The sequence below is a fragment of the Eurosta solidaginis genome, chromosome 5 (genome assembly GCF_040869045.1).
Source record: "Eurosta solidaginis isolate ZX-2024a chromosome 5, ASM4086904v1, whole genome shotgun sequence".
NCBI lineage: Eukaryota > Metazoa > Arthropoda > Insecta > Diptera > Tephritidae > Eurosta > Eurosta solidaginis.
Window position 1 is genome coordinate 161,508,520 of NC_090323.1, and position 26,854 is coordinate 161,535,373.

General features: G+C 34.7%; 1 protein-coding gene across 5 annotated transcripts in view; it reads left to right on the forward strand.

Annotated features, from left to right (window-relative positions):
- Gr63a (Gustatory receptor 63a) overlaps nucleotides 1-26,854 on the forward strand; it is an 88,563-nt gene that overhangs the window by 52,002 nt on the left and 9,707 nt on the right. For 2 of the 5 annotated variants that reach the window (XM_067756559.1, XM_067756562.1), the window contains exon 1: nucleotides 18,544-19,141. The exons of 2 other annotated variants lie outside the window; for them this stretch is intronic. In XM_067756559.1, the coding sequence (XP_067612660.1) occupies nucleotides 19,130-19,141 (12 nt within the window). In that variant the 5' untranslated portion in view covers nucleotides 18,544-19,129. Of the gene's footprint in view, nucleotides 1-18,543; nucleotides 19,142-24,541; nucleotides 24,752-26,854 lie in introns of those variants that run through there. One more of the 5 variants, XM_067756563.1, reaches the window with a different exon arrangement.

Here is a 26,854-nt window from a genome sequence, read left to right on the forward strand (position 1 = left end):
TGGTATATATATTATATACTTCATATAAACTCTCATTTTTGCCCTTTTTTTACGGCTAGAAGCTTCATAATTCATCAAATTTCATCAAATAGTTACGTTTACGTCATATATTTTTGAAATACGTGATTCGTAATCATAGTTTTTACATGCAGACCACAAAAAACGTGAAGCTTTGCATCCTCACACAGATTACCTACCTATTTTTTATTTTATATTTATCTTAAAAATCGTTTAGATATGTTCAAATTTCACTAAATGCTTACGTGTATAGCATATATTGTTGTCTGAGAAAATCATAGATACCGGTGGTATATATAGTATATATCCCATACAACCGATTGTTCAGATAAGAAACTTTGCGCAATTTCTTTCCCATTTTAACAGCTAGAAGCTTCAACTTTCACCAAATGCTTACGTGTATAGCATATATTGTTGTCTGAAAAAATCATTGAGATCGATGGTATATATAGTATATATCTCATACAACCGATTGTTCAGTTAAGAAACTTTGCGCAATTTCTGCCCCTTTTTAACAGCTAGACGTTTCAAATTTCACCATATGCTTACGTATATAGCATATATTGTTGTCTGAAAAAATCATAGAGATCGGTGGTATATATATTATATACTTCATATAAACTGTCATTTTTGCCCCTTTTTTACGGCTAGAAGCTTCAAAATTCATCAAATTTCATCAAATAGTTACGTTTACGTCATATATTTTTGAAATACGTGATTCGTAGTCAAAGTTTTTACATGCAGACCACAAAAAACGTGAAGCTTTGCATCCTCACACAGATTACCTACCTATTTTTTATTTTATATTTATCTTAAAAATTGTTTAGATATGTTCAAATTTCACTAAATGCTTACGTGTATAGCATATATTGTTGTCTGAGAAAATCATAGATACCGGTGGTATATATAGTATATATCCCATACAACCGATTGTTCAGATAAGAAACTTTACGCAATTTCTTCCCCATTTTAACAGCTAGAAGGTTAAAATTTCACCAAATGCTTACGTGTATAGCATATATTGTTGTCTGAAAAAATCATAGAGATCGGTGGTATATATATTATGTACCCCATATAAACTCAATTTTTGCCCCCTTTTTACGGCTAGAAGCTTCAAAATTCATCAAATTTCATCAAATAGTTACGTTTACGTCATATATTGTTGAAATATGTGATTCGCAGTCATAGTTTTTACACGCAGACCACAAAAAACCAGAAACTTTGCATCCTCACACAAAGTACCTACCTGTTTTTTATTTTTTATATTTATCTTAAAAATCGTTAAGGTATGCAGATCTGTTCACTATATATTTCTTATCTTATACATCCGATTATTCGGAGATTACGAACGGGATAAGATTATTGTTCAGCCCCATTCATGAAAGGTATGAAGTCCCGTTCTTACTTGTTATATATTAAGATTAGATTAAAGTGCGGCCAAAGGCAGCCGCACGTGGCTACCGCCACGGTTATACTACACACCCGGACTTGGCATGGCGTAGCAAAGGGTTATTTTTTATAAGCGAGGCCTATGCAGAAAGGTGTTCTACGCAGAATTACTGTGCATGGCGCAGCCGGATTGGATCGGCTAAGGATTATTTTTATGAGTCGCGGCCGAAGGTAGCCTAAAATAATAGAATAATAGATGTGTATTTTTTATGGCATCGTTTTACCACTGAGTGAAAACTGAATCCAGCTTATTCAAAAATACTAAAAAAATATATAAAAAATGTTAAAGTCCCCAATTTACATGTTGTCGGAATTTTTGTCGGGATTTTTTTGTCGGGATTATGAGTTGTCGGGATTTGGTCGTGCCGGGATTATAAGATGTCGGGATTTGGTCGTGTCGGGATTTAGTGTTTCGGGATTTTGTAAGTGGGGATTAAGTTATACACCCTGCTGATACATATGCACAAAAATTTCGAGTAGTTTTTGTAATTGATATTAACTATGATTAAAAGATGAATGTATCGTTAGGCAGATGTACATACGTAAGTGTATTGTATGGTATTGTGTGGTTTTAATCTACTACAAGCTATAAATATGTATGTATGTTTATAAAATATGCTACAACAAAACTATAATAAAATTGTAATTTATTAAACAAATGCTACCACTGAAGAATTATTATTGAAGTAAATTTTGTTTGCTTGCTGACAACCGCGAAATTTCCTTAAAAATTGTAACCTAAGCCTTAAGCAATTAAACACGCCTCAAGATTTATGTCTAATTTACGATCGTATGTATGTAGCTTAAAATTAGGCGTAATTGTAATTAGTATTAACTATTTGGATTTTACCGAATGATAAAGTTTGTTTTTGAAGTATAGTCTATGATAAGTTTAAATTCGTTTCGTCTATACGACTTCATTTGCTTAAAATACTATATGATACTGTAACGAATTTACTGAAATTCCTCTTATTTGCAACCTTCTACTAACGTTCGAATCACTAAACTGTTGAATAAATAACTCCACTATTCAATAATGCAAAATGGCCTTTATTAAAGTACTTCACAATAACACTTATAACTTCGCAACTGATTGCTTAAATCAAACTGATTGTCGTGCCCCTACTGTTGCTGCCTTTTATACCGTCTGGTTTCCTCGATGCATACATCAAGGCTTTTCTATTCTTGAATTTACTAGTTAGTTATCAGCTACAAAATCACCAGCCACAACTACGTTTATATCTTCTCATATGCGCGTGTATACGTGAGTAATACTTGCAAAAATTATTGCCTTCTTCTGTGAGCATCTCAGATAAGATATATGCATGTGTTTGTGCGTCTCTTCTCCGCTGTCCGTATGGGCCTATGGGTAGATATAATGATTGATTTAATGATGTGCATACAAGTCACTGCTTAGCATAGGCTTAGTGATGATAGTATCCCTTAGTGTTGCTAATATTCGTCACAATACGTTTTAATTCAAAAAGGATAAAAAAAATCTAATTTTGTCCGTATTACGGAACGAACTCACCGTCTTGGTTGTTGTTCTTTTTGTGGTGACTGTTGGTGGTGCAGGAGGCCGTTTATGTGGGCCTCTGCCTTTTTTGACGCTGTTGTGGCTGCAGGAGGCTTCTTAGGTGGGCCTCTGCTTTTTTGTTGTCGCTGTTGGTGGTGCAGAGGCCGTTTAGGTGGGCCTCTGCCTTTTGTTGTCGCTCTTCTGTTGTTGCACGGTGCGGCGCGGCTGATGATGTTCATGCGCGGTTTGGGTGTAGTTTGAAGGTGGTATTGGCGCGCGGTGTTGCGCTGCTGCAGGAGACCGTTTAGGTGGGTCTCTGCCTTTGTTGTCGCTGTTGTGGCTGCAGGAGGCCGTTTAGGTGGGCCTCTGCCTTTTGTTGTCGCTGTTGGTGGTGCAGGAGGCTGTTTATGTGGGCCTCTGCCTTTTGTTGTCGCTGTTGTGGCTATAGGAGGCCGCTTAGGTGGACCTCTGCCTTTTGTTGTCGCTGTTGGTGGTGCAGAGGGCCGTTTAGGTAGGCCTCTGCATTTTGTTGTCACTGTTCTGTTGTTGCACGGTGCGGCGCGGCTGATGAATGTCATGCGCGGTTTGGGGGCACGTTTGAAAGTGGTATTGGCGCGCGGTGTTGCGCTGTCGGCGGTGGTAGCGCGCGTTTTGGCGATGGTGGAGCTATGTAATAAGAAAGAATCCTGTTAATGTTTTATAAGCGATAAAATCGTATAACATATAACATGGATTATGTATTGCTTTATTTGGGAGTTTGGCTATAATCTGTTTTAGTTAAGAACCTGGGCTGCTCAACCCCTATACACTTGCAGCACTTTTCTTTTGTTTTGCTCCGAATCATATGCACAGATACAAATTCACACTTTTTAATTTTAATTAACTTTAATTTAAAAAAAAAATTTTCATAGCGCTCGCATATGCCCTCACATATAATTTTGAATCGTATGAAAATGCTCGAATTTCTTATGACAGTGCCAAGAAAAGCACTCCCGTACGAAGCTCAGGCACTTGTGTAAGATTAAAAAAAATTTTACACTTACAATTTGACAGCTAAAATTTATTCAAAAATAAATAGCACTGAAAAAATTATATATGTAATACTATATATATGTAATACTATATTGCTAATAGAAAATGCTCGCAATGTGTTTTGAATTCGAAATCAAAACAAGACAGCCTATAATATATGCAAACGTCAAGCTGTTTAGTTTGTTTTGTATCTGTGCTCTTGTCTTTTTTGATAAACAAATTGTTTAATATTGTTAAAGATAGTTTTATTGTTGACAAAATAAAAACTAATTTTTCATTAATTTGCATATACACACACTTATTTACATACAATTGATTTGCCGAGTGTTTTCTGCATTGCATTGTGTTGTTGCTGTTGATAGGCATCAGTTTTAATCATGGTTCAATTATGTACAGGTTGGCTCATCTCATCAGCTGATTTTATTTATGTCATTGCATGGTCGAAGGGATTGTCAAAAGGTGATAGCAAACTCAAAATGAAACCAACACATTGGCAACATTTTACTTACACGTACAAAAACTGCTAAGTTTTATGTTTCCATTCGCACCAACACCAATACACAGATTTTGACAATTTGAACAGATATATTTTGTTGCTTTACAGATGAGCCAACCTGTATATAGTTGAACCATGAGTTTTAATAGTGTAACTGTTTTTATTTTTGATTTTGCGCGCACACTTCTTTTCTCTTTCTTAGTGTCACAGCTGTTTGCGCGGTTTGTTCAGTGTTATCACAGTGCATCTCAAATTGCTCATACAGTGCATCCAAACTGTTTTTTTTTTATTTTTTCTATATAACCCGCTGTGCTATTTTTCAATTAATCAACTTACTCTCACTATCTTATTAATTTCTTTTTTCTGTCTCTTAATTTTTATTAAAATGTCTTGCCTATATGCGAACTGCTTGATAAAAAGTGATTCCCATCCCTTCGTGTCATGCTGGCTTTGCGATGGGCTCGCCCATATGAAATGTGCCGGTTTGTCAGCAAGAGTGGTTGACGCTCTCAACGATAGTGATAAGGGAGTTCGTTGGGCTTGTTTGAAATGTAGACCAACTGAGATTGATCTTTTCAAAGTTTTCAAACAGGCTCGTGATGGGTTCTCTGAAATAGGCAGGGAAATTGACGCACTGTCCAAGAAATTCATCCAGTATGAAAACTTATTTAAGTCTTTCAAATATCCGGATGACTTAACTAACGTAAACCAACATAGAAATTGTAATGCCTCCTCAAGTGCTCCGACACTCAATGCCGTTGCTGAAGTTCCTCCACCCGTAGTTACAGCACCCCCAACTATCGAATTAATAAATCTGGCATCTCCAAATCCCTTACCAGCTCAGCCATCTTCATCCAAGGTTTCTTTAACAAAACCTAAAAAATATTCTGCAAAAGATAATCAAGATCCACAAAACCCTTCTACGGAATCCGAACCGCCGTCTAACAATCTTATTGTTGTCCCTATTAAAAAATCTGTTTTTGTGTCAAGATTTGATAAAGACACCACAGAAGAGGACCTAAAGTCGTACATCATCGCTAAGCTTAAATTTGAAAACGTGACAGTTCGAAAATTCAATTTTAACTATCCTAGGGATATTTCGTCTTTTAGGATTGATGTATCCGCACAACATTTGGATACTATGTTAAATAATTCTTTTTGGCCGCCCGGTGCTTTTGTGCGGGAATTCGAGCGTAGGCGTAATACTAATATTTCAAATCTTGCTACACTTCCACATAACAATATTGCATCAAAAAACTGAATGTTAAATCGGTCCTAAATTTGTTTTATCAAAATGTTAGAGGTTTAAACACTAAACTAACTGAATTGTATTTGAAATCGTTTAACTGCAATTACAACATTATCGCTTTAACTGAAACTTGGCTAAAACCTCATGTATTTAATTCAGAGATTCTTTGCCATGATTACCAAATATACAGAAATGACCGCTTGAACAGAATTGGAGGTGGAGTTTTGCTTGCGGTACATTCTTCTGTACCTTCAGCTAAAGTTAATTTACCCATTATTGATTCTACAGAATTCAAATGCATTAGAATCAATCTCGGAATGGGTTGTGTCTATATCGCGGTCTGCTATATCCCACCATCTTCTGATCCTTCGGTGTATATGGATCATATTTCCCTGCTCAAAATTGTTAATTCATTGATGAAGCCCATTGATTCGATGATAGTCCTGGGTGACTTTAATATCCCGCATGTATTATGGACCATATCTGATCAGAATATTGTACCTATTTCTTCTAACCTGTCCAACAACGAATTTTTAGCCGAAATAACTGAACTTTGCCTTAAACAGATAAATATAATTCCTAACATGTTCGGGAGGACCCTTGATTTGGTATTTGTCGATGATACATCAAAATATACTCTAAGCCGGGGTGAACCTCTTACTGTACCTGAAGACCCTTACCATCCTTCCCTGGAAATAGCATACGAATTCGAAAGAAATTCTCCGAGTAGCATTGCTACTAAACACGACTCTAGTTTCAGATTTCAATTCGCGAAGGCTAATTTTAGTAAACTTAATCAAACTTTATCTACAGTGGCTTGGCCCAAATATGGTGTTGATATTGACAAAAATGTTTCTGACTTTTATATCACCATTTACGGTATTTTGGAAAAACACGTACCTAAGCGAAAACTTGTGTCTACCGAATCAGTCCAAATATGGTTCACTAAAGAGCTGAAGTCCTTAAAAAACAGAAAATCTCGCTTCTTCAAATTATACAAAAGGTCGGGCTCTCACTCCGATTACTTGCATTACTCTATTTTGCGTCATAAATATTTTGAATTAAACAAAAAGTGCTATAATACGTACATCTGTAAGATGAAAAGGAAAATAACTTGCAATCCGAAAGCTTTCTATAATTTCGTGAACTCTAAACGTAGGGTTAAAGGGTTTCCCTCTGCTTTAAAATACCAGGGTGATTTGTCTAGCGAGGATCAAGATATTGCAGCGGTGTGAAGTTAGCCCCCCCCCAACTAAAAATTTTTAATTTTTTAAAATGCTAATCGTTTGATAGTCGTTTGATAATGATTGATATGCTTGTATTTTCGTTTGATAGTTATTCGTTTGTTAGAAAAAAAAAAAATTTAAATATCTATGTGAAGTTAGCCCCCCCAACTAAAAATTTTTAATTTTTTAAAACGCTAATCGTTTGATAGTCGTTTGATAATGATTGATACACTTCGATATTCGTTTGATAGTTATTCGTTTGTTAGAAAAACGACATTTTTTAAAATATCTATGTGAAGTTAGCCCCCCCAACTAAAAATTTTTAATTTTTTAAAACGCTAATCGTTTGATAGTCGTTTGATAATGATTGATACACTTCGATATTCGTTTGATAGTTATTCGTTTGTTAGAAAAACGAAATTTTTTAAAATATCTATGTAAAGTTAGCCCCCCCCCCCCCCCCCCCCCCAACTAAAAATGTTAAATTTTTTAAAACGCGAATCGTTTGATAGTCGTTTGATAATGATTGATACACTTCGATATTCGTTTGATAGTTATTCGTTTGTTAGAAAAACGAAATTTTTTAAAATATCCATGTGAAGTTAGCCCCCCCAACTAAAAATTTTTAATTTTTTAAAACGCTAATCGTTTGATAGTCGTTTGATAATGATTGATACACTTCGATATTCGTTTGATAGTTATTCGTTTGTTAGAAAAACGACATTTTTTAAAATATCTATGTGAAGTTAGCCCCGCCAACTAAAAATTTTTAATTTTTTAAAACGCTAATCGTTTGATAGTCGTTTGATAATGATTGATACACTTCGATATTCGTTTGATAGTTATTCGTTTGTTAGAAAAACGAAATTTTTTAAAATATCTATGTGAAGTTAGCCCCCCCCAACTAAAAATTTTTAATTTTTTAAAACGCTAATCGTTTGATAGTCGTTTGATAATGATTGATACACTTCGATATTCGTTTGATAGTTATTCGTTTGTTAGAAAAACGACATTTTTTAAAATATCTATGTGAAGTTAGCCCCCCCAACTAAAAATTTTTAATTTTTTAAAACGCTAATCGTTTGATAGTCGTTTGATAATGATTGATACACTTCGATATTCGTTTGATAGTTATTCGTTTGTTAGAAAAACGACATTTTTTAAAATATCTATGTGAAGTTAGCCCCCCCAACTAAAAATTTTTAATTTTTTAAAACGCTAATCGTTTGATAGTCGTTTGATAATGATTGATACACTTCGATATTCGTTTGATAGTTATTCGTTTGTTAGAAAAACGACATTTTTTAAAATATCTATGTGAAGTTAGCCCCCCCAACTAAAAATTTTTAATTTTTTAAAACGCTAATCGTTTGATAGTCGTTTGATAATGATTGATACACTTCGATATTCGTTTGATAGTTATTCGTTTGTTAGAAAAACGAAATTTTTTAAAATATCTATGTGAAGTTAGCCCCCCCAACTAAAAATGTTTAATTTTTTAAAACGCGAATCGTTTGATAGTCGTTTGATAATGATTGATACACTTCGATATTCGTTTGATAGTTATTCGTTTGTTAGAAAAACGAAATTTTTTAAAATATCCATGTGAAGTTAGCCCCCCCAACTAAAAATTTTTAATTTTTTAAAACGCTAATCGTTTGATAGTCGTTTGATAATGATTGATACACTTCGATATTCGTTTGATAGTTATTCGTTTGTTAGAAAAACGAAATTTTTTAAAATATCTATGTGAAGTTAGCCCCCCCAACTAAAAATTTTTAATTTTTTAAAACGCTAATCGTTTGATAGTCGTTTGATAATGATTGATACACTTCGATATTCGTTTGATAGTTATTCGTTTGTTAGAAAAACGACATTTTTTAAAATATCTATGTGAAGTTAGCCCCCCAACTAAAAATTTTTAATTTTTTAAAACGCTAATCGTTTGATAGTCGTTTGATAATGATTGATACACTTCGATATTCGTTTGATAGTTATTCGTTTGTTAGAAAAACGACATTTTTTAAAATATCTATGTGAAGTTAGCCCCCCCAACTAAAAATTTTTAATTTTTTAAAACACTAATCGTTTGATAGTCGTTTGATAATGATTGATTCACTTCGATATTCGTTTGATAGTTATTCGTTTGTTAGAAAAACGAAATTTTTTAAAATATCTATGTGAAGTTAGCCCCCCCAACTAAAAATTTTTAATTTTTTAAAACGCTAATCGTTTGATAGTCGTTTGATAATGATCGATACACTTCGATATTCGTTTGATAGTTATTCGTTTGTTAGAAAAACGACATTTTTTAAAATATCTATGTGAAGTTAGCCCCCCCAACTAAAAATTTTTAATTTTTTAAAACGCTAATCGTTTGATAGTCGTTTGATAATGATTGATACACTTCGATATTCGTTTGATAGTTATTCGTTTGTTAGAAAAACGACATTTTTTAAAAAATATCTATGTGAAGTTAGCCCCCCCAACTAAAAATTTTTAATATTTTAAAACGCTAATCGTTTGATACGATTTTATATGCGTTTGATAGTTATTCGTTCGTTAAAATAAAATTTAAATATCTACATATGTCAAATTGCCCCCAGTTGATAATTTTTCAGGCTCTAGAGGCCTAGGAGCTCGAAGCGATGTCTATGTCATTCTCTGGTTGATAATACGTGATAATGCAACTGGCTGCACTCCCCTCGTTGCGGCTCTTAAGTTAGAAGGGCATACAAATTTTATGTCATTTTTATATATAGGAAGAAGATAAACATTAATTTCAGGGTACCTCTTATCCGTAGTTTTGATTATATCTGTTAAACGGCTTTAAATAAACCAAATAGTTTACTTTTATGTCATCAGCATCTTTATTTGATATCCATTTTATACAATTACATAAAAAATTCCGGGGTCCCTAATATGGGTTTCGACACCATAGGCAATAATAATAAAAAAGACTTTAGCCGATTGTCATATCCAATAGGTATACAAAATTTCATGAGAATCGGTCCAGCTGTTTCGGAGGAGTATGGTAACGAAAATTGGGCCACGAGAATTTTATAAGGAGAGTTACATACATATGTACAAACTTACATACAGGTTCAATTAATAAAAGAGTGTTAAAAATATTAAAATTTCATGTGAAGTTAATCCCCCAATTGATAAGTTATAATTTTTTCGAGTTGGGTACATATATGCATATTTTTCTGAGTTTTGGTATTTTTTCATAACGAATTTTGGTCCCAAAAATAAACGCGTTGTGGCAACAATATAATGAAGTAGAATTCAAAACTACATACATATATTAAAATTTAAACCTATATTTTTGCATTGATTGTTGTGCCGTTAACTTCAAGTGATAGCCACGTCGGCGCCGACGAAAATCAACATACTGTAGACCATTTAGTTGAATAATTAGGGCTAATCACATTCAACACGGCGTCTACAGACTACAACCACAATAAAGATAAGCTTGGCGACAACAGTAGCGAATGTCAGGGTCAAATAGATTATATTGCACAGAGTAGTGGGTGATGAAAGCAAGTCTTTTCTGTGACGTTGTAACCGTGTGCAACTCCAGAACTTCTATGAAAGTGAGACCGCCCAAGGCAGGAACTGCACTGGAGGGATGACGCAAACGTATATATTCTGTAGTTGCAAACAGTGCACAACGGGACAGGTACTAAGAGATTGTGTCCACGACGTGCTTGTGTGTTTTTGCTGGAAAAGATAGGGGAAGATGGGGGCGGGGGCTGATGCTCGGCATTGCTCCTGACTGTGCTACTATGATTGTAGTGATGGGTTGGAGCGGCCGTAAGAGTAGGAGGCGCCGATCGGCGCCAGCAACAGCGGACAGTAGATATAGTATGCAAAGCAGGATTGCTGCTGGAGTGTTGCACAGGTACGCTTCTGCTTCCGCGTCATATTTCTATAGATAGTCATAAGTAAAGCCAACTGAATCTTAATCAGGTTATGCTACGCCTCACGCCCAACGCTTTTATTTAATTGTCTGATTTATGCCATAGATTGATAAGGAGTGTGATGACTAGTACCTAGGACCTACCTAATTATTTTCTAGCTTTTCGTATTATTATTACTTCATGTAAGTATTGTTTTCAATGAAACCGTTTAACTTAAAATTTTTTTTTTAATTATTTTATTTTCGTATTAAAACAATGTGTTACATAGTTTTATTTTCTAAATAATCACAAATATTGATAATTTTACATTTACTTCATTTTTAATTTCGAAACTAGCATAACTGCACCTTCCGTTTTATTTGTTGCGTCCCTCCCATAAATTGTTATCTTCGGAGCAGTTCCCTGCAGCTGGTTTGCTCCATACCCGTCCCCGAAAAATTTTCAACGCATTTGTGGCTCCCTGCTGTTCACGTCTAACGATGCCCCGCGGCCGACGCAGAAGCGTACCTGTGCAACACTCCAGCAGCAACCCTGCTTTGCATACTATATCTACTGCCCGCTGTTGCTGGCGCCGATCGGCGCCTCCTACTCTTACGGCCGCTCCAACCCATCACTACAATCATAGTAGCACAGTCAGGAGCAATGCCGAGCATCAGCCCCCGCCCCCATCTTCCCCTATCTTTTCCAGCAAAAACACACAAGCACGTCGTGGACACAATCTCTTAGTACCTGTCCCGTTGTGCACTGTTTGCAACTACAGAATATATACGTTTGCGTCATCCCTCCAGTGCAGTTCCTGCCTTGGGCGGTCTCACTTTCATAGAAGTTCTGGAGTTGCACACGGTTACAACGTCACAGAAAAGACTTGCTTTCATCACCCACTACTCTGTGCAATATAATCTATTTGACCCTGACATTCGCTACTATTGTCGCCAAGCTTATCTTTATTGTGGTTGTAGTCTGTAGACGCCGTGTTGAATGTGATCAGCCCTAATTATTCAACTAAATGGTCTACAGTATGTTGATTTTCGTCGGCGCCGACGTGGCTATCACTTGAAGTTAACGGCACAACAATCAATGCAAAAATATAGGTTTAAATTTTAATATATGTATGTAGTTTTGAATTCTACTCCATTATATTGTTGCCACAACGCGTTTATTTTTGGGACCAAAATTCGTTATGAAAAAATACCAAAACTCAGAAAAATATGCATATATGTACCCAACTCGAAAAAATTATAACTTATCAATTGGGGGATTAACTTCACATGAAATTTTAATATTTTTAACACTCTTTTATTAATTGAACCTGTATGTAAGTTTGTACATATGTATGTAACTCTCCTTATAAAATTCTCGTGGCCCAATTTTCGTTACCATACTCCTCCGAAACAGCTGGACCGATTCTCATGAAATTTTGTATACCTATTGGATATGACAATCGGCTAAAGTCTTTTTTATTATTATTGCCTATGGTGTCGAAACCCATATTAGGGACCCCGGAATTTTTTATGTAATTGTATAAAATGGATATCAAATAAAGATGCTGATGACATAAAAGTAAACTATTTGGTTTATTTAAAGCCGTTTAACAGATATAATCAAAACTACGGATAAGAGGTACCCTGAAATTAATGTTTATCTTCTTCCTATATATAAAAATGACATAAAATTTGTATGCCCTTCTAACTTAAGAGCCGCAACGAGGGGAGTGCAGCCAGTTGCATTATCACGTATTATCAACCAGAGAATGACATAGACATCGCTTCGAGCTCCTAGGCCTCTAGAGCCTGAAAAATTATCAACTGGGGGCAATTTGACATATGTAGATATTTAAATTTTATTTTAACGAACGAATAACTATCAAACGCATATAAAAGCGTATCAAACATTATCAAACGATTAGCGTTTTAAAATATTAAAAATTTTTAGTTGGGGGGGCTAACTTCACATAGATATTTTTTAAAAAATGTCATTTTTCTAACAAACGAATAACTATCAAACGAATATCGAAGTGTATCAATCATTATCAAACGACTATCAAACGATTAGCGTTTTAAAAAATTAAAAATTTTTAGTTGGGGGGGCTAACTTCACATAGATATTTTAAAAAATGTCGTTTTTCTAACAAACGAATAACTATCAAACGAATATCGAAGTGTATCGATCATTATCAAACGACTATCAAACGATTAGCGTTTTAAAAAATTAAAAATTTTTAGTTGGGGGGGCTAACTTCACATAGATATTTTAAAAAATTTCGTTTTTCTAACAAACGAATAACTATCAAACGAATATCGAAGTGTATCAATCATTATCAAACGACTATCAAACGATTAGTGTTTTAAAAAATTAAAAATTTTTAGTTGGGGGGGCTAACTTCACATAGATATTTTAAAAAATGTCGTTTTTCTAACAAACGAATTACTATCAAACGAATATCGAAGTGTATCAATCATTATCAAACGACTATCAAACGATTAGCGTTTTAAAAAATTAAAAATTTTTAGTTGGGGGGCTAACTTCACATAGATATTTTAAAAAATGTCGTTTTTCTAACAAACGAATAACTATCAAACGAATATCGAAGTGTATCAATCATTATCAAACGACTATCAAACGATTAGCGTTTTAAAAAATTAAAAATTTTTAGTTGGGGGGGCTAACTTCACATAGATATTTTAAAAAATTTCGTTTTTCTAACAAACGAATAACTATCAAACGAATATCGAAGTGTATCAATCATTATCAAACGACTATCAAACGATTAGCGTTTTAAAAAATTAAAAATTTTTAGTTGGGGGGGCTAACTTCACATAGATATTTTAAAAAATGTCGTTTTTCTAACAAACGAATAACTATCAAACGAATATCGAAGTGTATCAATCATTATCAAACGATTAGCGTTTTAAAAAATTAAAAATTTTTAGTTGGGGGGCTAACTTCACATAGATATTTTAAAAAATGTCGTTTTTCTAACAAACGAATAACTACCAAACGAATATCGAAGTGTATCAATCATTATCAAACGACTATCAAACGATTAGCGTTTTAAAAAATTAAAAATTTTTAGTTGGGGGGGCTAACTTCACATAGATATTTTAAAAAATTTCGTTTTTCTAACAAACGAATAACTATCAAACGAATATCGAAGTGTATCAATCATTATCAAACGACTATCAAACGATTAGCGTTTTAAAAAATTAAAAATTTTTAGTTGGGGGGGCTAACTTCACATAGATATTTTAAAAAATGTCGTTTTTCTAACAAACGAATAACTATCAAACGAATATCGAAGTGTATCAATCATTATCAAACGACTATCAAACGATTAGCGTTTTATAAAATTAAAAATTTTTAGTTGGGGGGGCTAACTTCACATAGATATTTTAAAAAATGTCGTTTTTCTAACAAACGAATAACTATCAAACGAATATCGAAGTGTATCAATCATTATCAAACGACTATCAAACGACTATCAAACGATTAGCGTTTTAAAAAATTAAAAATTTTTAGTTGGGGGGGCTAACTTCACATAGATATTTTAAAAAATTTCGTTTTTCTAACAAACGAATAAATATCAAACGAATATCGAAGTGTATCAATCATTATCAAACGACTATCAAACGATTAGCGTTTTAAAAAATTAAAAATTTTTAGTTGGGGGGGCTAACTTCACATAGATATTTTAAAAAATTTCGTTTTTCTAACAAACGAATAACTATCAAACGAATATCGAAGTGTATCAATCATTATCAAACGACTATCAAACGATTAGCGTTTTAAAAAATTAAAAATTTTTAGTTGGGGGGGCTAACTTCACATAGATATTTTAAAAAATGTCGTTTTTCTAACAAACGAATAACTATCAAACGAATATCGAAGTGTATCAATCATTATCAAACGACTATCAAACGATTAGCGTTTTAAAAAATTAAAAATTTTTAGTTGGGGGGGCTAACTTCACATAGATATTTTAAAAAATGTCGTTTTTCTAACAAACGAATAACTATCAAACGAATATCGAAGTGTATCAATCATTATCAAACGACTATCAAACGATTAGCGTTTTAAAAAATTAAAAATTTTTAGTTGGGGGGGCTAACTTCACATAGATATTTTAAAAAATTTCGTTTTTCTAACAAACGAATAAATATCAAACGAATATCGAAGTGTATCAATCATTATCAAACGACTATCAAACGACTAGCGTTTTAAAAAATTAAAAATTTTTAGTTGGGGGGGCTAACTTCACATAGATATTTTAAAAAATGTCGTTTTTCTAACAAACGAATAACTATCAAACGAATATCGAAGTGTATCAATCATTATCAAACGACTATCAAACGATTAGCGTTTTAAAAAATTAAAAATTTTTAGTTGGGGGGGCTAACTTCACATAGATATTTTAAAAAATGTCGTTTTTCTAACAAACGAATAACTATCAAACGAATATCGAAGTGTATCAATCATTATCAAACGACTATCAAACGATTAGCGTTTTAAAAAATTAAAAATGTTTAGTTGGGGGAGCTAACTTCACATAGATATTTTAAAAAATGTCGTTTTTCTAACAAACGAATAACTATCAAACGAATATCGAAGTGTATCAATCATTATCAAACGACTATCAAACGATTAGCGTTTTAAAAAATTAAAAATTTTTAGTTGGGGGGGCTAACTTCACATAGATATTTTAAAAAATGTCGTTTTTCTAACAAACGAATAACTATCAAACGAATATCGAAGTGTATCAATCATTATCAAACGACTATCAAACGATTAGCGTTTTAAAAAATTAAAAATGTTTAGTTGGGGGAGCTAACTTCACATAGATATTTTAAAAAATGTCGTTTTTCTAACAAACGAATAACTATAAAACGAATATCGAAGTGTATCAATCATTATCAAACGACTATCAAACGATTAGCGTTTTAAAAAATTAAAAATTTTTAGTTGGGGGGGCTAACTTCACATAGATATTTTAAAAAATGTCGTTTTTTTAACAAACGAATAACTATCAAACGAATATCGAGGTGTATCAATCATTATCAAACGACTATCAAACGATTAGCGTTTTAAAAAATTCAAAATTTTTAGTTGGGGGGGCTAACTTCACATAGATATTTAAATTTTTTTTTTCTAACAAACGAATAACTATCAAACGAAAATAGAAGCGTATCAATCATTATCAAACGACTATCAAACGATTAGCGTTTTAAAAAATTAAAAATTTTTAGTTGGGGGGGCTAACTTCACATAGATATTTTAAAAAATTTCGTTTTTCTAACAAACGAATAACTATCAAACGAAAATAGAAGCGTATCAATCATTATCAAACGACTATCAAACGATTAGCGTTTTAAAAAATTAAAAATTTTTAGTTGGGGGGGCTAACTTCACATAGATATTTTAAAAAATTTCGTTTTTCTAACAAACGAATAAATATCAAACGAATATCGAAGTGTATCAATCATTATCAAACGACTATCAAACGACTAGCGTTTTAAAAAATTAAAAATTTTTAGTTGGGGGGGCTAACTTCACATAGATATTTTAAAAAATGTCGTTTTTCTAACAAACGAATAACTATCAAACGAATATCGAAGTGTATCAATCATTATCAAACGACTATCAAACGATTAGCGTTTTAAAAAATTAAAAATGTTTAGTTGGGGGGGCTAACTTCACATAGATATTTTAAAAAATGTCGTTTTTCTAACAAACGAATAACTATAAAACGAATATCGAAGTGTATCAATCATTATCAAACGACTATCAAACGATTAGCGTTTTAAAAAATTAAAAATTTTTAGTTGGGGGGGCTAACTTCACATAGATATTTTAAAAAATGTCGTTTTTTCAACAAACGAATAACTATCAAACGAATATCGAAGTGTATCAATCATTATCAAACGACTATCAAACGATTAGCGTTTTAAAAAATTCAAAATTTTTAGTTGGGGGGGCTAACTTCACATAGATATTTAAATTTTTTTTTTCTAACAAACGAATAACTATCAAACGAAAATAGAAGCGTATCAATCATTATCAAACGACTATCAAACGATTAGCATTTTAAAAAATTAAACATTTTTAGTTGGGGGGGGCTAACTTCACACCGCTAGATATTGCTAACTTCTTTGCACAATTTTTCAAGTCCAACTATTCCAATGAATTTAATACTTTTTCAAATGAATATCCATTTCAGCTTAACTCACTTAACACCATTAATATTCCAGAAATATATCCGGATGAAGTTTTTTCATATTTAACGTCTTTGAAAGAATCTTACAAGTACGGTCCTGATTTAATTCCCACTTGTTTTCTTAAAAAATGCGCTGAGCACATTTATCAGCCTCTAACTGATTTATTCAATATGTCCCTAAAAAGTGGAGTCTTTCCTTCTGCTTGGAAGGAATCTTTTCTCATACCCCTTCACAAAAGTGGTAGTAGGTCGTGTGTAGAGAACTATCGAGGAATAGCAAAGTTGTCGGCCATCCCAAAGTTGTTTGAAGCTATCGTTGCCAATCAGCTAACATTTTCCATTTCTACTTTGATTGCAGAACCGCAACACGGATTCTGTAAAGGCAAATCTACCATTACTAATCTACTTGAGTTCACAACTCATGTTTCTAAGGGATTTAGAGAAAATCTTCACACAGATGTTATTTATACTGATTTCAGTAAAGCATTTGACAAAGTATCCCACTCCTTACTTATCTACAAGCTGGATCGGCTTGGCTTCCAACCTGGTCTCACCCAGTGGATCTCGTCGTATCTCTGCGGTCGAACGCAAAAAGTTATTTTTAAAAATACTTTTTCAAATGTCATCGATGTTCCCTCTGGCGTCCCACAAGGCAGCCACCTTGGTCCAATTCTGTTCTTGCTATTTATTAATGATATCTGTACCACTATAAAATATTCCAAAATCTTAATGTATGCTGATGATGTAAAACTTTTTAGGTCTTATGCGTCTATCGAAGAACGTCCCTTGCTTCAAGGGGATTTAAACTGCCTAGTTACTTGGTGCAACGTAAATTCAATGCCGCTGAACCTCAATAAATGCAAATTCATGTGCCTATCTCGAAGATCTTTACCAGGAGCCTCTTACGTAATTAATAATTTTTGTCTTCTATCAGTAAACTATTTTGAGGACTTGGGAGTCACGATAGATGCTAAACTTAGTTTCAACCTTCATATTAATGCTACTGTCAATAAGGCTAGAGGTGTTCTTTCATACGTGAAACAGTGGTCCAAAGAATTTAGTGACCCTTATGTAACTAAAGCCCTTTTCATCACCTTAGTTAGACCGATACTAGAATACGGATCAATAGTCTGGAATCCACAATATCGAGTTCATGCAGATAGACTTGAATCAATACAAAAGCAATTTCTACTTTTCTCTTTAAGGAATTTCCAGTGGGACTCTGCGTATAATCTTCCACCTTATACTAGTCGGTTAAAGCTTATAAATCTTCCAACTCTTGCAAGTCGTAGAGAAATGCTAGGCGTTATATTTATGGCTAAACTCCTGAATGGACTGATTTCTAGTCCAATTCTTTTGAACGAAGTAAATTTCAACGTCCCATCACGGGTGTCAAGATATTACAAACCTCTTCTTTTGAGGCAGTGTAGAACTAATTTCGAATTAAATGAATCTTTTCGGTGTTTGTGTCATGATTTTAACACTCATTCTAATTCATTTGATATAACGGATTCACTTTTTACCATAAAGAAAACTGTCTTATCCTATCTTAACTCTTAACAAAAAAAAAAAAAAAAAAAAAAAATCAAATAAATTAAAAATGTTCACTTATTTAACAATGTAGTATATATATGTATAATTTCTATGTAATTTCTAACTGTTATGTATAGTACTCAGCTGATGATTTTTATTCTGTAGCTGAGCAGTTTTAGATCTCGACGCTTAACAAACCTCCGCCTATCAACAACTCGGCAATAACAAATCCGTGCGTCATGCGGATGCGCCCCTCGCGCCGGTCGGGCGGGCTTTGGAGGGTTTAATCCGTTGGGTATTATTATTATTATTATAAATTTTTGTGATTGTAGCAGCATAAGTGTGACATGAAAAAATTTAAATTTGGCTACACTCGATTATAGAATACAAAAACAAAAACGTTTAAACAGCAATATGTCGGCACTCTGATGTTTGGGAATGTACCTAGCCTTTTGTAGCAATATAGGAGTATTACATATATGGAAAAAATGGTAATTAAAATTGATTCATAAATAAAATTATATATTGATAACTAGAAAAATGGATAACTAACACCATAGCTGAAATATATGGGGCATATGACCAAAGAATATAAGCAAAGCTGTACCCAAAAGAAGAGGAGCCTCTTCTAACTTCACATGATAATAGTAAGTTATCCTCAAGGGAAGTCAGCAACTAGTGATACCAATCTCTGGTTCGGAGCTAGACCTTGAGTGCCAAATAAGTACTACTTTGTTAGTTGCTATATTTACAATTATAAAATCGCCAGTTGGATTTATATATTTCATATTTAACATATATTTAAAAATAGGCCATCAACAAAAAATACTGCTACCAGCTTTAACAAGCTACTACTACATATGAGAATGCCTCTTTTCAAGACTATTCCACCAGTCCGGCACTATCAAAAAACTGCGATAATATTGTACTAGAAGCGACATGGCGGCCACCGTGGTGTGATGGTAGCGTGCTCCGCCTACCACACCGTATGCCCTGGGTTCACATCTCGGGCAAAGCAACATCAAAAATTTTAGAAATAAGGTTTTTCAATTAGAAGAAAATTGTTCTAAGCGGGGTTTCCCCTCGGCAGTGTTTGGCAAGCGCTCCGAGTGTATTTCTGCCATGAAAAGCTCTCAGTGAAAACTCATCTGCCTTGTAGATGCCGTTCGGAATCGGCATAAATCATGTAGGTCCCGTCCAGCCAATTTGTAGGGAAAATCAAGAGGAGCACGACGCAAATGGGAAGAGAAGATCGGCCTTAGATCTCTTCGGAGGTTATGGCACCTTACATTTATTTTTATTTTTTTAGAAGCGACATGTAGGATTTCGCTCCGGTTAGGGGCCAACGAAATGTTACCGAGAAGGAACTATAATATTTTACACTAGCTCGTAACTATCCAAAAAGTGCAAATAAAGAACTAGTTCTAAAGTGGAAGTTTGTGTATAATTGTGAGGACAACTTCCATCTCCTAATATATTGCAATGTTAAAAAGATAGATGGCGAACTTTTAGTGGTTCAGAATGCAATAGAAGTGCACCAGTTTTGAACTAGAGGTTCTCTTACGGTGTAGTTTCTGTGATTTGGTATTTTATTTCGGAATATTATTTTCGTGGTTATGAGAAATTTTTTCCCATTTTTACTTTTTTTTACTGAAAGTGGGGTCATTAAGCAACCCTGTCTATCATTTGCTTGCTAAACATTTTATTAAATTCAAGTGGTATTTCAGCAATTCAGTAATCTCTGTTGTTATTTTAACACCAATTAAAACAACTGCGCGGAGCCCTCTAATTAAGCATTTCGAAAGCTATCGAACTCATTTTCTAATGCAACATTCGCGGAAATCTCCACATTCACTTTTAGTATGCTTATTGGAAACCAAACTCCGACGATATATATAAACTATGTTCCTACAAAAACTGAGGCTATACAAATGGACAATAAGTCTTAAATACACATAAGAACACAACTTACATATTTAACGTTGGTATTACTTTCCAAATTTAATAGATTTTAAATGAATTTATCAATAATGAACGATCACCACGCAAACGTAACCGACACTTTTCAACGCACTTTACATTTTGATCTTTTGAAATGGCGCACCAAGCCGTCATGGCGTCAGGAAGAAAAATTCAACTCCTATTGCGACTGCGCCATGGAAAAGCGCTGTTAAATGGCATGATTTAACTGTGGTTGCCATGGTGGAACCATACAAGGTGGTAGTCGTGGTGACATTCCTGCAGCCATCATTAAAAGTTCCATATACTTTGTTTTTGTGAACCGATGGACTAATGTCAAAATCGTACTGCGCTGAAAGTTGATGTGTCAAATCGTATAAAAACTACAAGTCAGCTGTCACCTTGTATAGCTACGCCATGGTGGTTGCCGTTATTGGGAATTTTCCCACTCCATTGGATTCTTTGGCGATGCCACTCGCGCGAAATTAACGAAAATTTGTTTTAACCACCCCAAGCAAACATGAGTGAGGGTGAATCCTAACCTTTTCCCTATTAACTAACCTCCTACCATGAGTCAGCAGAGCATTAAAAGCGTACATCCTGCAAGTTGACCATAACAATGTGCTTGGGTGATTACAAATATAACCAAATATGTCGCTAGATGCCATATTTCCCTGGATTAGAGGGATAGGCGGAGTGGATAAGCGCAATACAAAACTTTATAGTTACACAACTTCCGCAACCTAGTTGTCAACCTCACCTATCCGAGTGAAATACAGATATGAATGTATCGTACACCTATTTCGCTGTTTTTCATGGAACTATAAGCAACAATATGGTTATTTTGAAACGCTCTTGACATGGTCGGGATAGTACCTTAACAATGTTGGTTAAAGGAATGTACGGATCTGTATCTGTCAAAGGACAGCAAACATATATAAAACTCTCTAAAACCTTTTTTTCTCTTTGCCAACCACCTCGCGCTGCTCTCCTCTGATTTTTAAAGGCATAGTTAACAAGGTCTAAACTACCAGATATTTCGGCGAAATATTCACACTATACTATACTATTTGCATGACACGGCTGTTGAAGCCCGACAAATAACGTACGGTAAGAAATCAGAACGAAAATGCAGATTATTAACGATCTGTAAATGTATGTTCACTCGTTGAAAAAAGGATCAAGCTATGTGTGACACATTTCCACTCATCCAGTTTCTTAAGAATTACACCATGACAATTCGGTTGGAAAAACGTATCAGAATAGTTCTGAAGAATAAACTCCCCCATGATCACACTCTCATAGTGTACACCGATGGTTCTAAGACACCAGAGGGCATCGAAGAGAGGATCTTCGGCCCCAGAGCCAAAATGTCAATACCACGAGGCTGCACTAATGAGAAAATTGTCTCAGCGAAAGTCCGGTCATACTAGAGGCCATATTTTCAGTTGAGATAAGATCATCAGCAGTCCGTGAGTGTGCGGAAAGACTACAGCGTTTAAGAAGTAATATCATCATTCGTATGGCTGGGGTACCTGGCCACTGATGGGGTGAATGAAAACGAACAACGGAGACAGAGCCTACCATAACATCCCCCGTATGGCTTGGGTATCTGGCCACAGATGGGGTGGGTAGAAACTAAAAAGAAGGACCGAGCCTACCATAACGAAGAGAGGAACGCCTCAGAGAACAAAACTGGTAATAGGAGTAAACAACACAAAGCGTTATAAAGCTATGATAAGACTAAAAAGCCCATTGCACAGACGAGGTATATATAACCGCTCAAATTTCAATCAGTTTCTTCAACCCTTCTGTAATTTCATGTACTTGTGGCCAAATACCGTCTGTCAGTTCTGTGACTGCAATGATGAGACTGCAGAACAGATCCTTCTCGAATGCGATGCAGTAACGAGAAGAAGCCTAAAGATCCTTGGATTCACGGACCTATAGGTCGCATAGCCTCAGAACAATCTATCTATTGTTACGTGGCTGACTGCTTGGGTGGCGAGGAGCGGTTTCAAGCAGGTATACTTGCATCCCAGGCTAGATCATCGCCTTGGGTGAGGTCTCACCACCGTCCTCACCAACAGTCGCATGAACAAAAATAGGGTTCATAGCTGTATGTGAGTTAGAAAATATAGTTATAGACGTAAGGGGCATGAAAAGGGAATAAGAAAAGATGAAGCCGGTCCTGTCAAGTGGAGTCCTCCCAACCATAATTTATTTTTTCAGCTTCGAATAGCAAATCATTAACTGTCAAAACAAAAAAAAAATATGAAAAAAGTTGTTCACGATCCCTAGCTTTTATATGCTATAGCAACGCTACCAACATCAAATACACAAAATTCTGGACTCCTTTATTATATTCATTTTAAACCGCGAGAGAAAAATTTTACATTTCTTATTTGCCTATCTACTACAAAATATGAAAAATACAAGCACCGCAACGTAATGTTCGATTGCTTTTTGCACAAAGGTCCTGACAGAAGTCAACCTTGGAACGATTGTTATTTAGTTCAAAACGCGTATTCTGGTGCCTCATCCGACATTTTTGTATACGTTTTAACTGTCAACCCTTTGGTTAAGCATTAGTACTCTTAGCCTTGCTTAGGTGCAAAAACCCATAAAATTGTATATGGAAAATATATTGCTTTTGTGGCATTGATTAAGGAACTAATAAGACTAGTTCCTGGTTTGATAATTTGTTATTGACTTTTTAAGTAAAATTTTATGGAGCGGTTCGGGAATAAAAACGTTTGTAAATAACAGACACCCTCTCATGTGTATACACATAGTACTGATTCTCGTCGTTCCATTGAGATTTGATCGTGATCAAGAGCTGGATAGCTCATTGGAACGCCCTAAGTGTTTGGCTACCAATCACATGATGCCCAAACACTGTTGTTCAAATTTTTGCAAAATTGCGGCTGGTATTTGTTAACATCGATACATGTTCTCATAGGCGTAGGCCAATACGCTGAAAGGCTATCGTTACAACCATCTATCTAAGAGTGGCACACTTTTTCGATTTAGCAAGTGCGTTGGATCCATCAAAACGTTTACAATTTGCTAAGGACAGTATGATTTTATTACGGATGCCTTGGTTCCTGAAGGGGTTTCCAGTTTGGTCGCACAATTTTCTCGTAGTATTATGGATATATTCAGTCTATTTGACGTTCTGACGGACCTGTGTCAGCCGATTCTAACCATATCTATATTAAACAAGCTGTTTTAGATAAGAAACTAAATTTAAGTCAAGCAGTTCCAGAAAGCGAAACGTCTAGACTTTAGTAGAAATATGCGAATGAAGCAACGGAAAGTATAAAAACAGCGCAAGCTGAGTAGTCAGTAGGCAGTTTGATTTAAACACGCAATTAGTTGTGAAGTAAGAGTTATTGTGAAGTATTCTCAAAGTAGTCTAATAAAGGCCATTTTGCATTACTGAATATTGGAGTTATTTATTCAACAGTTTAGCGATTCGAAAGTTAGCAGAAGGTTACAAATAAGCGGAGTTTCCCTAAATTCGTTACAATATTATAAATAAAAGATACATTTGTATACAAACAACCAAAATCAAAAATTTTCTGGGTTAAGGTCAGCCAATATATTGTACGATAGGACATTGATTGCACTCATTGTCTTTGTATTGTCAACCTTCTTATTCCACTGCCGAAAGCATAACTTCTTCCAGCTTGACATTTAACGATTTCAAAGTAAATAAAAGTATAAAACACAAATATCAATGAATTTTTAATGTTTGCACTTCCACGCCTCTTCTAGATACAAACATTTCAATTGCCAAGCTAGAATGACTATGCTGATTGAAGTGTAGTGTACATTTAGCGATTCATTTGAAAGTTTTCAGTTGTTTAGTGCTAACGGTATCTTCTTCAAAAATATAAGTGCAATAATAAACACAAAAGAAATTAATAATGTTTAACGGTTATAAACGTCGCAAGAAGACCGATACCGTTTTTCTCAATGTTAAGCCCACATTTACCGGTCATAATGATGGTTTACGAAAATATTCCACCGGCTTATTAGATAACGAGGCTTATACCTTCAATAATAACGTCAATACTAGTCGCGGTAGTCGCGTATCGGTTGGTACAGCAACCACATTGAATGAAAATTTTCGTCCAGTAAGTGAATGAAATAACAAAAGTATCAAAAGGAAAATAATGTACTTAATCCAAGCAATGATCACCTTTCTTTGCTTAAAGCGTTGTGTACCCATATTAAGCAGGCTAATTCGGTATTTTCTTGTGGGAGTCACAGACAACACTTAAATTCTAATCTAGAGTGATGCAATCGCCCGTGTTTAAACAGCTTAGGCGATAGTCTGTTGTTTCCCGGTGCCTTTTTTATACTAAGCGTATTTTGCACACAAAGTATATTAACTTTGAATGGATAACTGTTGGTTGTACAGGTATAAAGGAATCGAGATAGATATAAACTTCCATATATCAAAATCATCAGTATCGAAAAAAAATTTGTTTCAGCCATGTCCGTCCGTCCGTCCGTTCGTCTGTCCGTTAACACGATAACTTGAGTAAATATTAAGACATCTTCACCAAAGTTGGTACACGATCTTAATCTGGACGCAGAATGGATTGGTATTGAAAATGAGTGAAATTGGATGATATCCACGCCCACTTCTTATATATATAACATTTTGGAAAACACAAAAAACCTGATTATTTAGTAAATAATACACCTAGAATGTTGAAATTTGACGTGTGGACTGATATTGAGACTCTTGATAAAAATTAGAAAACATTTTTCAAAATGGGCGTGGCACCGCCCACTTGTGATAAAATCAAATTTGCAAATATTATTAATCAGAAATCAAAAACCGTTAAACCTATCGTAACTCTTAGAGACCAATTGTACAGCGAACAACGGAACATTCATATGGCGTAGCAGCTAAAAGGCTTGCACTGATATGAATGTTGGAGACTCGAGTTCAACGCTCAGCTCCCGAAAAGCTAGCTGATGAAGAAGTGAAATTCAGAAACATGTCCTAGTAACCATCGCCGTTTGTAAACTTACAATTTTTCTCTAATATCAATTACAAAAACCATTGTATAAAGCAATATGAGCAAAGCTCGCTAATTAAATACATACTATCGTAACAAAATTCGGCAGAGATGTTGCCTTTACTAGAAAGAATGCTTTGAAGAAAAATTAACGAAATCGGTTAAGGACCACACCCACTTTTATATAAAAGCTTTTTAAATGGGTCGTAGACCAAAATAATAAGCTATATCTTAGCGAAAAAGAGCTTTGTATCAATAGAATTTTACTTTCTAAATTGTATTATAATATTAAATTGGAAAACATTAAAATTTTTGAAAATGGGTGTGGCACCGCCCCTTTTATGACTAAGAAATTTTCTATGTTTCGGGAGCCATAACTCCAAGAAAAATTAACGGATCGTAATGAAATTGTGTGCACATATTTTCCTTATAGTAGAAAATATTTCTAGTAAAAATGGACGGGATTGTTTAAAGACCACGGCTACTTAGATATCAAACAAATTTAAAAGGGTCGTAGACTAGAATAATAAGCTATAACTTAGCAAAAAATAGTTTTGAATCAATAATATTTCACTTATCAAGTTTAATTGTAGCGGTGCCTCGTGTTATGTAGATGAAATGTACAATTGAAGCTCATGCTGAGTATATAATCTTCGGTTACACCCGAACTTAGACACCTTTACTTGTTATCGTTGATATTGCATTCGTCACAGTCGTGTGGAGGATAATTTACGTCAGTAGCGATTCGACATCTCCCTCGCTCTCTAGCAGTAGAGAGAAGCGTTCCCTGATTTACGAGATTTTTGGGTATCATTTTTCGTCAGCCAACAACGCACTCACAACTTTTCGCACTCACGGCTTTCGACTCTACGTTTCTTTCTTGAAAGTAGGCGTCACTCCTCCCTTTTCGCGTCACGATAATGCTCGCACACAAATGGCGTTGTTGCGCGTGTTTGCAGTGTGGCTCTGTATCAGAGTCCTTTTCCTTCGAAGGCAGCGCGATTTTCTTCATCGTACAAGTAATTTTTTTAGGTTCCCTGTTAACCTATGGTCATGACGGATATTTCCTTTTTTCACTGCACACGGGCATGTACGTATCTTCGATGTCACAATGAAGTGGTCCGAGTCGCTATTTCGACCTGGTAGAGTGCGCACATTTAATTTACAGGGACTATGGCTGCCGTTAATTACGAGAAAAGTAGCCTG